Source organism: Typha angustifolia, chromosome 15 (assembly GCF_048772165.1).
Source record: "Typha angustifolia cultivar Huaian chromosome 15, ASM4877216v1, whole genome shotgun sequence".
Lineage (NCBI taxonomy): Eukaryota > Viridiplantae > Streptophyta > Magnoliopsida > Poales > Typhaceae > Typha > Typha angustifolia.
The window spans coordinates 6,531,911-6,549,051 of NC_133253.1; the positions used below are offsets into that span (position 1 = coordinate 6,531,911).

General features: G+C 36.5%; 3 protein-coding genes across 4 annotated transcripts; 1 reads left to right on the top strand and 2 right to left on the bottom strand.

Annotated features, from left to right (window-relative positions):
* The first annotated feature begins 320 nt into the window (after window positions 1-320).
* LOC140779494 (putative invertase inhibitor) lies at window positions 321-1,420 on the top strand. Its single transcript, XM_073124573.1, has one exon. It carries the CDS (start codon window positions 568-570, stop codon window positions 1,156-1,158), a length of 591 nt encoding a protein of 196 aa, XP_072980674.1. The 5' UTR covers window positions 321-567; the 3' UTR covers window positions 1,159-1,420.
* A 149-nt stretch (window positions 1,421-1,569) lies between these two features.
* LOC140778869 (sucrose synthase 4-like) lies at window positions 1,570-9,160 on the bottom strand. The gene is made up of 15 exons (XM_073123761.1): window positions 9,048-9,160; window positions 8,847-8,970; window positions 8,613-8,764; window positions 8,330-8,522; window positions 8,129-8,247; window positions 7,385-7,601; window positions 7,169-7,264; window positions 6,802-6,975; window positions 5,699-5,815; window positions 5,459-5,625; window positions 4,345-4,569; window positions 2,638-2,959; window positions 2,311-2,555; window positions 2,081-2,219; window positions 1,570-1,849 (listed from the first exon to the last, which is right to left on the bottom strand). The coding sequence occupies exons 1-15, from the start codon at window positions 9,143-9,145 to the stop codon at window positions 1,811-1,813; spliced, it is 2,427 nt and encodes an 808-aa protein (XP_072979862.1). The 5' UTR covers window positions 9,146-9,160; the 3' UTR covers window positions 1,570-1,810.
* A 1,149-nt stretch (window positions 9,161-10,309) lies between these two features.
* Window positions 10,310-16,741, bottom strand: LOC140779824 (uncharacterized). Of its 2 annotated transcripts, XM_073125110.1 has the most exons (9): window positions 16,610-16,741; window positions 15,099-15,180; window positions 14,894-14,961; window positions 13,409-13,506; window positions 12,877-13,013; window positions 12,301-12,368; window positions 11,259-11,322; window positions 10,736-10,802; window positions 10,310-10,628 (listed from the first exon to the last, which is right to left on the bottom strand). In XM_073125110.1, the coding sequence occupies exons 1-8, from the start codon at window positions 16,618-16,620 to the stop codon at window positions 10,785-10,787; spliced, it is 546 nt and encodes a 181-aa protein (XP_072981211.1). In that variant the 5' UTR covers window positions 16,621-16,741; the 3' UTR covers window positions 10,310-10,628; window positions 10,736-10,784. The 2 variants fall into 2 exon arrangements, with proteins under 2 accessions (XP_072981211.1, XP_072981210.1); XM_073125109.1 differs by having other exon boundaries at window positions 10,310-10,802.
* Window positions 16,742-17,141: the final 400 nt, after the last annotated feature.

A 17,141-nucleotide genomic window follows, 5' to 3' on the forward strand; every position in this document is an offset into this window, starting at 1 on the left:
ATAGATCAAGTAAACCATCTAGGAGCTATCAGTGATAGAACAACCAATATCACTGTTCTAAATTGCCATGCACCTACCTGTATAAGACTGCCTAGCATTTGATGTATAATCTTATTCCTAAAATTGATAACATATGCTTGTATAGGTGAAAATGTTATTCTTTGCATCTCCTTCATAAGTTCTTTTAATCATCTCACTTGCAAATTTTTTGTGTGTATACTTATATATTTTGCTTTATAAATATGAAGCACACATTATATAGCATGCATATACCTAGTCAGGTTTCAAAGACAGTCTAGTTACTCTCTTCTGCAGGAAATTCCTACAGCTGGGGATGCACACGATCCGCACCTAACCAACTGCCATCCAACTATCCCAAGTATCTTTCCTACCATCCTGAGGAGTAAAACCAAGTAAGATCCTAAAAGACCGCAAGTCCACTGCTTTCCATAACTGTAGCCGAATTCCCTCCACACAAACCATCCTAACTAACAATACCGAGACAACTCGACGCCGACTTCTTCTATAAAAGAAGAATGGCCATTTCCTGAGATCAAAAAGAGAGCAATGGCCTCTCCTCTCCTCCGCCTCATCGTCTTATCCCTCGCCCTCCTCATAGTAAGCGCCACCGACGACGACCCCGTAAATGCCACCGACGACGGCGCCATGAATGCCACCACCACCCTCATCAACAAACTCATCGTGGATACATGCAACCGCACCACCGTCCACCGTGGACTCTGCGTTGAGGCACTCTCGGCCGACCCCGAGGCGAAGAACGCCTCGGACGTCCACGGCCTCGCCGTGGCCGCACTCAAGCTCGCTACCAAGAACGCGACGGACACCTCGGAGTACGTGGAAAAGCTCCACGACAAGAAGGCCGGCGGCGGCGGCGAGCCGGGCTTGGAGCAGTGCCTCGAGGACTGCGAGAAGGACTACGTGGACGCGGTGGAGCAACTCGATAGCGCAGCGGCAGCGCTTGACGATGAGAATTATGAGGACACGGCGACATTTCTAACGGCGGCCATGACCGACGTTAAGTCGTGTCAGACAGGGTGCCGGGAGGGGTCGCGGAACCGGAACGTGTTGACCAAGAGGAACGGTGACGTCAACAGGCTATGCAGCATTGTGTTGACCATCGCCGGCCTCCTGCGTTGACTTTTTTCCGAAGTAGTCACCTTTGACACCGGATGATGCTACTGTGCTAATATGCTGCTAGCAACTTATGTTTGGTTCTTGGTTTTTAGCTGAAGGCAGACGAGACTCGGGCTTCTGACTTTTTGGTCTTAATTAGAATATTAAACATTAACTTATTCATCACCAGGAGATCCTTGAAATTTCAAAGCCTCTCACGTTCGTCTGGGCTTTGATCCGGAAAGCAAAATTCACATATTGCACATTAAAAATCCTATGTGTTACAATTCGTAGAAGAGTTGACCTTAATTGAAATGATTACTTATTTTCTTTTTCTCTGTGATCTAAATCACGAATCAGCTTAACCTCCATATCAAAGAGGCAACTTCGATCTCTCAATCAGAAGATATTATTCTCTTTAAAGATAGACACTGTAAAACTTTGACTGTATAAACCTTCTATATTATCAGATACAACAGTCCGTCAACGAACTCGCACAAAATTACAAGCATTAGCGGCATTGTGAAGAGATTAAACCACCTGATAGCTGATATAGATTTCAAAGATATGCCTTAAAATAAAAAGGAAATCCCCATTTATTCTTATACTAAAGCTGCCTTCTATTTACAAACAACCAACTTAGCAACCTCCGAAATGCTATTTGGAATTCCTGTGCTTAGTGTGCATCATCAATCGCAAGGGGAACAAGTTTGACCTGACAATAAGAGAGCACAAATCAAGTCAGAATTTCTATAGAACAAATAAGAGAGTTATATTAGCCAAATAGTTAGTTCCAGTGTGACAATATTAGAGGAATTAACTCGGTTTGGACAGTAAGACAAGACAAGACAAGACTCCCAGTTGATGTATTCCAAACCATGTAAGCTTTCCATTGAAACAATTTAATAAGCTGGATACTGGAGGATATCAGGGTAGTTAAACGTACCAGATCCCGGAACTTCAATATGTAGAACATCTCAAGATACCGCCGGGTTTCGCGCCTCTCAAGCTTGGAGACATACTTCCAGAAGCCATAAACTCCAGCCAATGTCATTAACCTTTCAGAATATATCTTCCATGTGTACCTATACGGAAAGACAAGTGGATGCATTGCAATCAGGAAATAAGAAACTAGGCACTAAAGTTGCTCAACAGAAGTCAAATAATGAAATAAACCTCTCATGAATTCGTTTCAGCCCTCCTCCAGATATCTTATTCCAATAGCCAGGGTCTCTTTTACACTGCCCAAAAAACTCAATCATAAGAACAGCAGCCTGGTCGGAATGATATGGATCTATGTGGAAACCTGATATCCCATGCTCAATAATTTCTGCTGGACCTCCATGACAAGTTGCAAAAGTTGGAAGACCACAAGTCATAGCCTCTACAACAGTGAGCCCGAAAGCTTCATAAAAGGCAGGCTGCAGCATATCGAATTATTACAAATAATGTACAATGTATGTCAAAGACAAGGTATATCTATATATATACACAAAAGTCTACCTGCACAAAAGCACCTCTCGTGTCCGCTATGTAGCGATAAAGCTCACCATTGCGTGTCCTGTTCATCTGGGCAGAGATCCACCGGAATTGGCCAAACAAGTCGTAAGCCTTTATAAGTTGGTGCATCTTCTCAATCTCTTGGATGTCTTCTGTTTCTCTACATCTCTTAGCATCATTGTAGCCAGCAATTACGACAAGGTTTACCAATTCTCTTAGTCTAGTGCTTTTACCGTACAACTCTACCAGGCCTGTTATGTTTTTCACCCTATCAAGCCTTGCCATTGAGAAGATGATGGGCTTAGACTGGTCCTCCAACCAACCACTGTAACAACCAACAACGATAGAATAATCACTAAACGCACAGAAAATAAAATCTATTGACGGAGAAAAGTAAGTCTAATAAATCATTTTGATATGATTGTGTTGATTCTTATAAGAGGTCACTAATTAAATAATACAGGCGGTTCGGGATAGAAAGAACCAAATTATTGAAATAAAAAAGATGCTTTAAAAAAGCAACACAAACAATTGCCCAAGGTACAGTGACAATGGCATTTTTCTCAAGTTATTTCAGACATTATGGTATACTGTATATTAAAGAAGTTTACATAAATAATTTAGTTGAGTTCTTCCTGTCTTTTGCCATTTTCTTGGCAGCCAGCTGGAGCAGTTGGAGATGCGTCAAAATCCAACTCCATATCCCATATCCATGCAAGTATGCAACATTATTCTGGGATGATTGATGATGCATAAAAATTGTGGAAGAAAAGAACAACAACTGGGAAAGTGGTGATTGGCCTTGTAGATTTTCCAACCTAACTTATTAATGTACTACTACTTCTAAGAGCTACTCACAATTGTAAACCTCTTTATTCTCATCACCTCATTTATAAATTTATACATGACTGCAAAATTTCATGAAACATATCAAGCAAACTTTCTTTACAGAAATGGCATCCTTGTTACTTGAAACAAAGATTGCTTGGCTAGTAATGCATACCTACAGATTTGGCAATACAGTGGTCACACAAAATTATGTGAATAAGCTGCTTGGATTCAAAACCAATATAACCAACGTCATATTATTTGCGCATAAGGTCAATTTCTGCTAGGAATAATTGAAGAAGCGAGCTTAACATAAAGAAGTAAAGGACAAAAGGCAATTAGCCCAAAAAGATTAGAAGAATCCATATTTATGGTACACCATAATTGAGCAAACTCTTCATATATGTCTTGCGACGTAGGATAACCAAAAGAACAAAAACAATAAATAATTACAGCGTCTAGCACTAAGCATCATGTCTCCTGAAGGTAATTATGAAAGACAAAGATAATTCAACATAAACCTATCCAAAATAGTAGAAATTAAAGTTTATGCATATAAAAATTACAAAAAACTGTTTTACAAGAAGTCTGTTTACCTTCTATGTACTAAACCCTGTAACTAAAGCTCATAACTACTACATGAGCAGTTGAGGATAAGTTCAAACTTCAAAATCAAATACTATCTTGAATTCCAACAAAGAAAATTGGGAAGGAGTAGGCTTAAATCGACATCAACTGAAGGAATACATACTCACAATATTTACATTCCAGAAGAGTATTTCCGTGTTCCAATCACATGCCACAAGAGGAAATGGGGAAAGCCTTACCTTGAGTATCCAATGTTAGCTATCATGTGAAATATTATCAAAATAGAGTACTTACATGTGCTCATCGGTTTGCTCTGGATCATACAACAGCTTCTCAATTGAACTATGAAGAGAAGTCAGCCTCTTCTCCTTTTCTGAGTATGGGAAGTAAGTAGACATGTCTGCTCCAGGGGAAACTATATTGAATTTGGGATCAAAAACATCAATGCCATGAACAACACGGTACAATCCAGGAAGACTAAAAGCAGTGTGGCTCTCATATTGTCCAACTGTATTCTTGCTGAGTAAAAGGATAGAATCAATTTCAGTTCCAGTGGCATGTCAAACACAAAGATGATAATATAGATTCTTGACAACACGAATGAATTACAGCATGTTTTCAAAATGCAATGGTAGGTTGAAACAAACTACTTCTGCCTACATTTTATCAGATAAGTGTTTTGAACACGAAAATGCCATATTGGTGCTGGGTTTCAGTGACCACGCAATATATCCAACTGCCATCTGGTCCAGAAATCATGCACCTTCCTAAGTCACCTATTTCCTTAAACAAAGCCTATGCTTGTTTCTACAACCAGAGTGCATGTGTTCCTTGTATGTTCCTTATGATACTGATGATTAATGTACAAGTCATTTAGAGAATTACGATGCCTTATTGATGACATGTCGTAAACACATTATTAGTGAAAGGTTGGAATACATAGAATCACTCCCACTTAACAACTGTTAGCATTAAGGTATACATGGTCCTTGTGTGCAAGTTATCAAAATATCATTTTCCTGTACAACAGATATGGCACAGAGAACAAGCCAACCACAATTGTAGGAACTAAAAAGTGACGTCCAGGATGATCTTGTGATACTACTGTATTACCGTGCACAATGTCAAGGATAACATTGGTTATAGGAGGTAAAAAGTGACTTCAAGGATGACATTGGATTCACAAACAATTGCAGAAGAAACTTCAAGCTATAGTAAAAAAGTGACTCAATTGACCGAGAAATACTATTGTATAGTAGAAAGTAAAGAAAAGACATCAATAACTAATAGGAAAATGGATAACTTAAATACTTAAATGACAATTCACAGATATTTTGATCTTATGCAAAACCTGCAAAAGTTAAAATGAAAAAGAACTATAATGCTAGGCAAATGCACTGTGGAAAACCTTCCAGCAATTTCTTGATAGGTGCTAGTGATTATGAAATCAGCATTGTTCATTGAAATTAGATCAGCAGTGAATTGGCATGAGAAATGGTACTTCTCCTCATAGTTCTTCCAGTATATATCTGAATCTGGATATTTTGTTTTCTCTAAAGCATGAGCAATGTTGCACTGAACAAAAATGTATAAATAGGATTAGTAAAATCAATGCATAGCATGTAATAAATTTTCAGTCAGGACATGCCTGGGTAATTCCTAGCTTGTGAGATAGCAAAGATGCAACAAGATTTCCATCGCTATAGTTTCCAATAATTAGATTCGGAGTGCCTTGTAGCTCTGCAGCAATCTCATTTGATGCATCCTATAGATAAAATTAGAGTTTGTAAGTAACAAAATAAACAAACCAATACATATGTTAACAAAATTTTCAAATCAAAATCTAAATAGTGAAACTTGAATCGTAAAAAATCTAAACAGAAATTCTTCTAAGTAAATCACAAATATGATATGTGACAAAAATATGACCAAGAAACAGTCGTAATATCAATATGCAGTGGATAATACATGAAATTTCGAATTCTAGTATAAAAGACTAAAGATAATACAATAACAGTGCACGGTATTACATGAAAAATTCTACTTCACAAGAAAGATTGAAATATATATAACAAAATGCAAGATATCATGTGCCTACAAGATTACGGTAATTCAAATGTATTATATATTGCATTTTCCTCCTCTATTATGTGTATGCAGTATCTTTGCTTCAAGATGCTAAAGGTGATTACCTAATTCAGCAAAGTCCATTGAGAATATCTATAATCCTGATAAGGATTTCACATTTTTAATCCTCTCGTTCTGTATCAGCCTCCAAAGCAAATAGCAGACACAGAGAATTCAAAGGATGAACATCAAAAGGTCAGCCAGTCTAATTGTTAGTTGTACAAATGCTGAGCATGGTCATATACTCCACATGAACCAATCTTAAAATATACATATAAGAAGTTTCTTTCCTTCATTTTTTGAAAGTGAGCCTACATTTCCAGTCTGATTCTCCTTGTCGGCTACTCTTATAAAGTTATAATTCCCCATAAACCAACAAAGAGAATGGAGGAAGCTCACTTATTCAACCAAGAATTCTCCAATTATGCAATATCCGCCAACAAGGCAATAATCAACTACGGAGAATTTTCAAATGACTTAAATATTGCAAACAAGAACATACAAAGAATTTGCTACGTGGAATCAGACAGAATTGCTCAGTTAAATATGTTCCAGTTAACAATCACAATCTAGAATAATAGTGTCGCTTTTGACAATGATTTAGAGAAATCTACAGTGAGTTACCTCCGCAAAAGTCTCCAAGTAAGGCCACACATCAAATTTTGAAATCCATTTTCGAAGAACACCATTTTTATTTCTAAATGGCACCCGCAAGATATGGGTATGTTGTGTTCCACTGATTCGCTCAAGACGTTGGTTGCATGTTGTTCCTTTTGCATCAGGTATCAACCTTGTAACCTTCAGGCAACGAAAATAGCATAAGAATCTTAACCAAGAAAAACCAAGAGACTGACATAAATGTATGAAACATCCCTACTCAACAATGTCAGTAATAAATCCATGCATGTTAAGCAAAAACTCAAATCTTACATCACATAGATAATTTTATAGAGAACAAGAAACTGAAATAAGAAATCTAAATCGCACTTACTATAAGAATCTCAGGATTAACATTAAGCCCCTGCTTTTCCATTCTCACAAGCATTTCCTTTTCTAAGGCACGAACTTGGTCCAAGATGTAGACTATCTGTGAGCCACCAACAGAATCTAAAAGTACATCCAAAACTTCCCAAACACAAGAAACCAAACCAAAGACATTAGATGTCATAGTAAAATACTAGCTGGAATTTGTTTATGTTTCTTTTACCTGCCCTCCAGTGTCTGGCAAACCTAATACATTAGCTTGGCCAAAGTGGCCATGCGGAGAAACGATAACAACATTGAACACCATAGGGATCCTCCCCAGAAACTCCTCTAAGGTGGAAGGATCAGGAGCGTGAAGAATATCCAGAAGAAGATGAACCATCTCCAACACACGCTGAGCAGTATCACCCCATCCTTGCTCCAAGCCCATCTCCTGGAACCTGCAAATTAATTCAATGATTGATTGTCAAAGGGCTGAACGGGCTTCAAATTCTCAACAGAAATCCCTTTTCTGTGAAACTTGTTCTGCACAAATAGCTCTCACTTAAAAGAAAAATAATGGCAAAGCATATCTTGAGCAATGCAACTCTGTGAAAACTGTTTGCAATCTATAACAAGCTTTAAAGTAACTAATTTATAAAATCTTCTACCACGGCTGTAACAGTTGATAACTTTAGGAAATCCAGTTGAAATTAAGTAAGCTCCCTTATAGAAGAGTGGCATATAAAAACTGGAAATAACCTCTGTTAGCACATATTTCACTCATGACCAACAAAAAAACACAAATTGTTTGCCGGTTTTTTCTGGCAACGGATCTGAGGCCACCATATACCTATTTCAAGGTCATGTCATAAAGTTCTCATTTGATCACAAAAAGAGGCAACTCCTCGTTCAACTAAAGGTAAAAGAACACCTCTTTATCACGGATAATATATGAGAATACGTGAAACGGTATGTATGTTCTTACAAATAAGCAAATTGTGAGAATGGTGTGTAAGGTGGGATTTTAGACAAATATTCCTCAGCCTTTGACAAGACAGACTGAAGCCTGGAGATGCTCTTTATCCTATCATTCAGCATCATCACCTGCCCGACAAAGAGATCCAAGACAAATTTAACAACACTTTAGCAACTGAAAGACTCCTATAGTCATCGAAATAACACTTACATGACCCTTGTATTTATGGGCTCGTAGGAAATCAACCATGGGCTCCAAGCAATCCTTGTTCCGAAACATTATGGAGGATAAGTGCTTGTTCAGGAATTGCACGCCGTTCCCGATGGATGATGACCGATTCGGTCGTGGGAATGAAGCATTGAATGGCTCGAAGTCAAGCTCGAACACATAATGGTCATTAAAACTGCCAAACAAAAATCAAACATGCGCCAATATAACCAATATTATGGAATTCAAATTTAGACAAGTTGGTCGAGTTCTAATCTGTAATTACTGTCCATTGACGAGCTTTTCCTTGAATCGAAGATACTCCGACACGTTCAACTGCTCGACGCTAAGCTCAAACACATTAACCCTGACGTACTCCCACACTCCCGGCCTCGGCCGGACCGCGATGGCCACGAAGGGAGGTAGAACTATAGCTTCCTAATCCCAAAACCAGATAATTAACCCCAGGAAAAAAATAATTTACTGTCAAAAGGATTGGTTTTTTGGCATGCAAAGGAACCTGGGCGGATTTGATGACCTCAAAGAAGGGTCCCTCGGAGAGCTTGCGGCCGTGGTCGTCGATGGTGGCGAGACCGTCGAGGAGGTGGTGGGGCTGGAGGAGTCCCTTGCCCTGGCCCATGTACCTGAATCAAAAAAGGAGATTATAGGAAGTGGGGTGGTGGTCGGAACAAGGGAAGCAGGAGAGAGGAGGAAGAAGGACCTGGACAAGAGCGAGACAAGGTCGTTCCGGTGGGCGGAGAGGGTGTCCTCCACCCTCTCCCGGATACTTGGGATGCGGCCAAGCTTGGGAGTCGCCATGGATATCCCTTGGTTTCTCGGGGTACGAGAGAGAGAGAGAGAGAGAGAGAGAGAGAGAGGATGGCAAATGTGAAGCGTGTTATATGTAGTACGGTGGAAGCAGGGGCGTCATGGGAATTCAAATGCGGCGCGTGGGTTTCAGGGCCAAAGTGCGGTCGGTTAGTCGATCGAAGTTTTTGACCAAACTGCCCCCTTAAGCTTATTATTAATAAATTTATTATTTGAACTCGAACTCAAAACACCAGTAAAATAAATATTAACTTAAGTAGCTGAAATACTAACTTAAATAAAATATTAAACATTTTAGTGGTTTAGCGTAAGATAAAAATGCCAAACTGATAAGTGCTCTTTACTAAAAATTAAAATTCTTTTGATAATATATTTGAGGGTCAATTTATTTTGATGAATAAATTTAAAATAGGACTAATTTAATCAATCACTATATCTCCAAACCTTAAAACAGTATATTAGTATTGCTCCGTGGATACTTGAATTGGATTTTTGAAGGAAATTTATCAAAAATACCGTTAGTTACAAATATTTAGCATTGGAAGCTTTAATTTTGCCTTTTATACTAAAATTTATTGTTTTAAAAAATTAAAAAAAAAATACAGATACAAAAAGTACCTCTTATTATAATTCCAAAATCTACTTCACCTTTAATTTTTTACTTTAACCTAAAATAATTTATTCAAGATTTTTAAGGATATTAAGGTCATTTGGCATTTATAATTACTTTTAACTCATTTATAATATAAATTTTCCTGATTTTTTTTTATTAAACATCAGTTCATCCCTGCACTTATCCAGACTCTCAAGCAGTAATACCTGCCTAATCTGCAAAACTAATCAATCATCCTTCCTCCACATCTCTTCCATGTTTACAGATTTCTGTTTCAAATTTGCTACATATCACCACACATTTTGTCTTATCGGAACCTTAATTCCGAAAACATCATGATATATTTGCTGAAGGAACACCTTCATCCATCCCAATAGGATTTTCTCTTAGACTATTCAATTTTATTTTTTTTTCAATCTAAAAAGCTGATAAAAGAGGGATAGTAATTTCTTTTTTGTGCAAATATACCCATGAAAATTATATTGTAAAACTATATGAAACAAATGATATTTTTAGCAATGTACTGCTCAAATATAGCCATATAGGTAGTGACATTCGGATTTTATTTTTATTTTTTGGGAAAAAGAAATACCTTTTCTCCTGTAGTTGCAAAAAGGCCACTTATCAGAATGTGGCAAAGTGCAGATGGCGAGCCATCATTGTAACCTTTAGTTTTACATTTGGGACTTTGACATGATAAACTTGTTAACGTTCAAATGGCAGACACAGTGTAAATGGCATTGTATTATGCCTTCCAACATTACAACAAAAGTTGGAAAGCGTTGATGCCATCAATCTAGTTTATCCCAGTAGTTGCACCTCAAAGCAGCCTTCAACTTCATAAGTCAATGCCCCCACGTCCTTTAATGACACAGAAGATAGTCCACGAGACCAATGTTATTACATGTCAAATATCGGCAAAGATTTTCTTGGTTCTTAGACAGTTACCAAATTAATATGAGACTTGCCTACAAAATCTCTCGCAAAGAGAGTCCATCCGTCCTCAGAAATGCTTACTTATTCGAGTCGTTCCATCTGCAGAGGGAATATAATTATATGCCATAAGAAAGAGATAAAACAAGGAAGAAGAATACTAAACAATTTAAAAAATGACACTGATATCTGCACAGATATTTAAAACTTGAAGACATTTTCGAAAATTTAAAATAGAACATGAAATGAGAAACCAGAATATCTTGGCTAAACCACCAACTTACTTCCAAATTAAAGAATTCTCCAAAAGCAGAAAAGAGGAAAAGAGATGAAAAAATAATACTAATGTTTTCACTGTTGTCCAGAAGTATACATAGATTCATGCACCACCTTCCATGTAGCTAGCTGATTGTTGGGGCAATAAAGATGCCCCAGAGGAAGGCAGTCCAAGCCCCAGGGTGGGGCATCTTCCCAAGCAGAATCAGTATCAACTTAAATGCAAAATGATGGAACCAAATAAGAGATTTCATCGAAAGTAAAAAAATAGAAGAAAGCTACCTTCCAAAGGCCGTCATTTAGATAGTGCATGTTATCAACTCCAATTCCCTTATTTATAGTCCTTCTGCATCAATTGAAAAGGTACATCCTAAGAAGAAGAACGTATTGCAAATAGAAATGATAAAGAAAGCAAACGAACTAAGTACATGTTATCAACTCCAATCCTCTTGGTAGTAGTCCTACTGCAAATTGTCAAAATTATTTTTTCCTTTTCTATTCAAATATAATATATCATGACAGTATGTAATTTGTCTTACAAGGAAAGAATACCAATAGACTCGAAACATCAAATTTAGCCTTAGGATACAATTATAATAAGAAGAAAAGGTGAGACATGACCTATGGTTCCTTCTCTAACTAATCTGATATTACCACCTATTGATGAGGTTAGCAGACATTCACACGCTAAAATTCATATATGATTGCGTGCAACAAGGTCCACGGTAAAAATCAGCTTAGGCAGATAGATATAAAAAGCACACTGGCAAGTTTGTGTACACCATAAATCCACAAACCCTGAGCCCTACTTGGGGTAACACCTGCACATGCCTGGGAAGCATCTTTATATTATGTATGAATATCCTTAGACGCATTTTCCCCTATATGAGACACAACGCATTTTCCTATATATGAGAGGACACAATTTCTAGTATACAAACAATTATAGAAATAGCAAAGGTTCTAAATCAGATAGTATGTGAACAAGGCCATGAAAAGAATATAAAGAACTCTAGAATAATTGGCTCTGACTTCTAGCAGCTTATCTATCAATATTTCCTTCCAATTTTTCACACAGTTCCTTCACAATCTAGAAGTGTTTTCTGCTTTAAATATTAAAAATAGGCATAAGGGAACATCGTGGCTTAAAACTACATGGTCCTGTACAGTATACTGGTTTAAGATCTTAGATTTGGAAAGTGATGAAGTATCACAGTTCATTGAGAATCTAAAAGTAACAGTCTTCAATTGGAAAAGCCTATATATATGTATATATGTACAAATAATCTTGTCTCATTATGTGACAAATATATAAAGCACTCACATGTCCTTTGCTGACATTTTTGTAAATCCAATTGCCAATGCGTGTTGTTTTCCTTCAGCCATTATGGCCTGAAAAACACAAAATAAGTAGCCATCATTGTAGCCAAAAGCCTACAACTTCCAAGTTAGTGAACAACTAAACTTATTTAATTATATGTGTGCAGGCTTTTGCTCTTCCAAGTAGCTGTATTGCCCATCCTAGACTTGTTGTAGAGCTACAAAATTCATCTCGGATATTCAATTGAGTAATAGATTTCTGGCTGTCACATTTTCTCATTATCGGAGATGGACTAGTTTGGATGACAAACTAAAGATACATAGAACCAAAAGATAACTCAGAAAAAGCACATATTTCCCTCCCTCAGAATAAGCATGTATTTCCCTCCTTTTACCATCCAAAATCACCCTTCCAACCTCCTAACAACAACAAAGCTAATATTTATTACCTTCACAAGCTCCTCTATCCATCACTCCCTCTCATTTCTCACTCCTTCCCCCTCCTATTTATGCATTTTTCATGATTCTAATTTCTGCAAAGGACATGAAATGGACAAGAAAATGTAGGAGCAATGTGTACCACTGGTGCTTCCTCCACTACTTCATCATCCAAAGTGCCACCAGGAGATGTGAGACCAGGGCACATTATGTTTGCACCAGCAAGAACGAACTTGATAGCACCCCTGTCCACTTGAAACTTTTTCATCACATCTGGATCTGGATGAACAAAAACAGATAATAAACCTAGATATAATAATGCTGTACTGTACAATCAAGACAGAGGCATCACAAAGACATTAAGTTACAGTTCAGAGTCAATGTTTACACTTTACATCATTATTCATTAATTCCTTACAGAGGTAATGACATTCTTACTTTGGGTTAACTTTATCATCAAGATGACCCCAATATGATTATTTGAATTAGGTGTGTGAAGATAACAAAAGTTAAAACTCCCTCGCAGAAATATTTTTCTTTTTAGCTCATACAATGAGTTAAAACTACTACGAATGAACAATATAAAAGAACCTTCATAATGGAAAACATGGAGTCTTACCAAGTAGAAAGGAAAGAATCAGATATCAGGAAGAAAGGTCAAGAAGATACTTTACATTGATGAAGAAGCCGAAGAGTTGGCATGTAAGGACTATCACGAACACTGAAAAACAGTGGCACATTGTTCACCACTACAAGATTTAAATGATTTTGGCTGTAAAATAAGAAATTATCAGAATTTTGTAATAGGTCATAATGAATTTACCAATTCTATTTTATCGAGACATCAACAACTAGAAAACAAGCAGCATTCACAAATACATGAGGCTAAATTCATATTTTAATTAAGAAATTCGTTTTAATGATCTAGGACATGGCAAAAGGTTCCTTGATAACAACAGATGTTCTGATGGTTATATCACATATTGCATTTAATGTCCAGTAAAATGTAACATGATGTATATTAAATTGTTAGCACCAAATAGACAAAAGAATTAAGGGGTATAAGAAAAGGACACAAGAAAATTCAGTCCAGAAAAGAATCAAGGGGTTAGACTACACTAATTCAAGTTTCAACGTCATCTAAGGTACTCTATAATAATCTGAACATTTTGCTTACCATCTTCAGACCCGGTTCATTTCTGACCAAGCAAGTACCAGGTACATACTTGTTTGGACAAAAAGCATGACTGGTCTTATAGGAAGGTCGAGGTATTTTTCATTTAAATGAAGGGGTACGTAATCTCTTCACTCTTTTTATTCTTCTTTAATCTATCTGCGTGATAACATTCTCAATCCCACCTTCTTGCAAAACAAACAATTAAGGTAGAGAAAATTTTAACTTCCGGTAACGCTTGGCAATAAATTACAGTCTCTTTTGTCTATCCTTTGGCCATTTGACAAGTGCGAAAGCAATCGGGCAACAAGTGGAGCAGGCTAGGGGCTTATTGCTCGAAAGGCTTTCCTGTTTGTGCAGGCATAGGAGCAGTTAAAACCTAGATAAGTTAGCATTCCATAATTCTGACATAGACCTTTGTTTTGACAACAAAATTCACTGAAGTGCGCTTCATGCTTCATTCCTGGAAACTGATGACTACTCGTTCAGAAATGTTAACATATGAAGTTTTCTTATCATGATTCCAACAAAATATCCACAATATTCTAGCATCATCAATTAAAACCACCGCATCAGCAGGAAATAAACAGAATTTAAGACGAACACTAGTTCTATTTTGTTTAATTACTCGTCCACAATCAAAGCAATGTTAATCTCTAGTGAAAATGGGAAATCATATTTGTCTTGAACCTCTTAGATCACATAAATATTAACCAGTCACAAAATTCTAAGATTTTCAGGCTAATTATATTTATCTAGGATTTATTGCAGCTTGTATATCTAAAGAGAAACTTGATGACAACTAATTAGTGAAAAATAATAACTAAAAAAAGAAGTGCACAGGTAGAGTGCATCTACTTAGTTTAACATGAAAGAAATGATAGAACTATTATAGGAGGAATATAACCCTATTCTTTTACAGCAAATGTTAAACATATCTCTACACTTCAATATTCAACAAAAGAAAAGGAACGAATTGACTAACCATTTAGCAACAATCAGAGGTGATTTTTTTGGAAGTATATCATCTAGTAGAGGTTCAAGGCCAGGATACTTCAATACAGGTGATTCCATCAATGAAAACCCACAAAATAATTATTATTCCATCAGAAAATAGTAAGTGTTCAAAATGCAAATAAAATGAAATATTCAAGTGCATAAGAAAATAAAGAGTGATCTACATAACAAACCTCATCAGCAATGCTTTGTCGAATCTTACGTTGCACAGATGCCTTCACTTGATTTTGTGCAGATATATCTTCAAAAGAGAACCTTCAAATAGAAGATAAAAGTATATTATTGGAATATAATTTATAAATAAATGAGAGACAAACTTTCACAAAACAAGAAAATATATTAAGTCATTGAGGTTACTAACATTTTGTTATAGAAATAACATAGGGCAACAGTGCTATGCATAACCAATATCATACTAAGAAAAACAGCTGCGCCTACTACTTATTAGAATGTGGTACAGTAAATTATTTAATCAAATCTTCAGGAACAACTTACTCCAACTAATATAAGGGTCAATGATTGTACAAAATATGCTGAACAAACTAGGAAGTCAATCCAGAAATTTTATCAGTAAAAGTAATTGCAATCATCATCATAAATGACTCTAGGGTAGGGTTCTATGTCAGACAGGCAAACAATTCTTAATCAAATTTTTATGATATTAGACTAGACTTAATGAAGGTACCAAAAGCCTGCTGTCTGCCACATTCACTAATTAAGGTAGTATACAGGTAAGAAGATCTACCTAATTATATGCAACATGATCTCTTCAACAGCAGCAAACCCATTAATGATTATAAACTTGGAAAGAGTCCAAGGACTCCAAACAAATGCCAAAAAGATGAAAATTACTGATTACATGTAAGGGGCTATGTTTGACTCTGAGGAGGGCAAAAGGTGAAGAATATGATGGAACACACAGATCCCTAAGGTAATATCGACAGCTGATGCAAGTTACAAGCCAAAATGAGGCAGTGTTCCGTAAAAGAAATGAAAAAAAAAAACTGAAAGGAGGAGAAACAAGCAGAAAGCAGACATCCCGAATGCAAGTTAGCAAAGAGAATTTCTGTAAATAAACAAAGCCCATACCGGGGGGAACACAACCAACTTGATGTTTATGAAGATAAATACAAGTATATCTAGCAAAATGCTGTGTTAACTATAGAAAAAAAGTAGTAATACATTTGCCAGTGAAAAAAAGAAGGCCTTAAAATTCAGCAACTCATTCTGCGTTTGAACAACATCCAAACGTAAGAATTGTTTACTCTCAAGCTTCACACCACCAGTCAAAGGCATACATTGTAAGATAAACGTCATCCACTAGTAACTAAATCATGCATTCTTTATTATATAACTAAAGATACAACTAAGTTACAAATCTAATGTAGATACTGAAACCTTTAAGAAGACAAACCCTCGAAGAAAGAGGTTAAAAAAGAAGTATATGATTAGACACACTAAACTGGTCACCATAAAATAATCTGAACCTGAAAGAGGTCAAACTTAGCGAGATTACTAATAAACCCTACCTAAACATATACCCCCGAAGAATTAAATAGGAAACTGCACAAGATCGATCAATTTAAAACAACACAAGGAGAAAAAAAGAGTCGTGTCAAGAATTTTAGACGTAAAAGTGAACAAAGAGATCGGATCGGAACCGAGAAGGGGAGAAAAATCTCACTTCTTGAACATATTGGAAGAGCGGTCGAGGGAGAGCCGCGGGGGAGACGAAAGCTGCGGCGAGTTGTAGCCTTGCAGGAGATAGCGTAGTAACAAGGCCCGAAACGGGTCGGTTTCAAGTATTATATAACCGTACCCGTTTCTTATGATTTCTTCTTGGGTTAAATATCTTTTACACCCAAGATATTGGGTTAAATAGTTTTGAGTTTTGACTAAGTTAAACGTTAGAATTTTAATTTAATAAATATTACTAATTTAAATAATAATAAAGTACCTCTCTAAATTTAAATCTTGCACTGCTAAGCTATCTAGAACTTCTCTTATAAATAGGATTAATTAAGTTATTTTGTCTTCTCTGTTTATAATACTTATATTTGAAGTTTAATCAAAAGTGCAAGGAAGTGATTATAATCGAGAGCAAGTGATTTGGGTACAAAATAAAGAAGATAAAATATATTTAATTTCTAATTATTTTGCTATGCTTCCAACTTTGTAGCTCATGCATGCCAATTGAATTTAAGGCAAATTGCAGT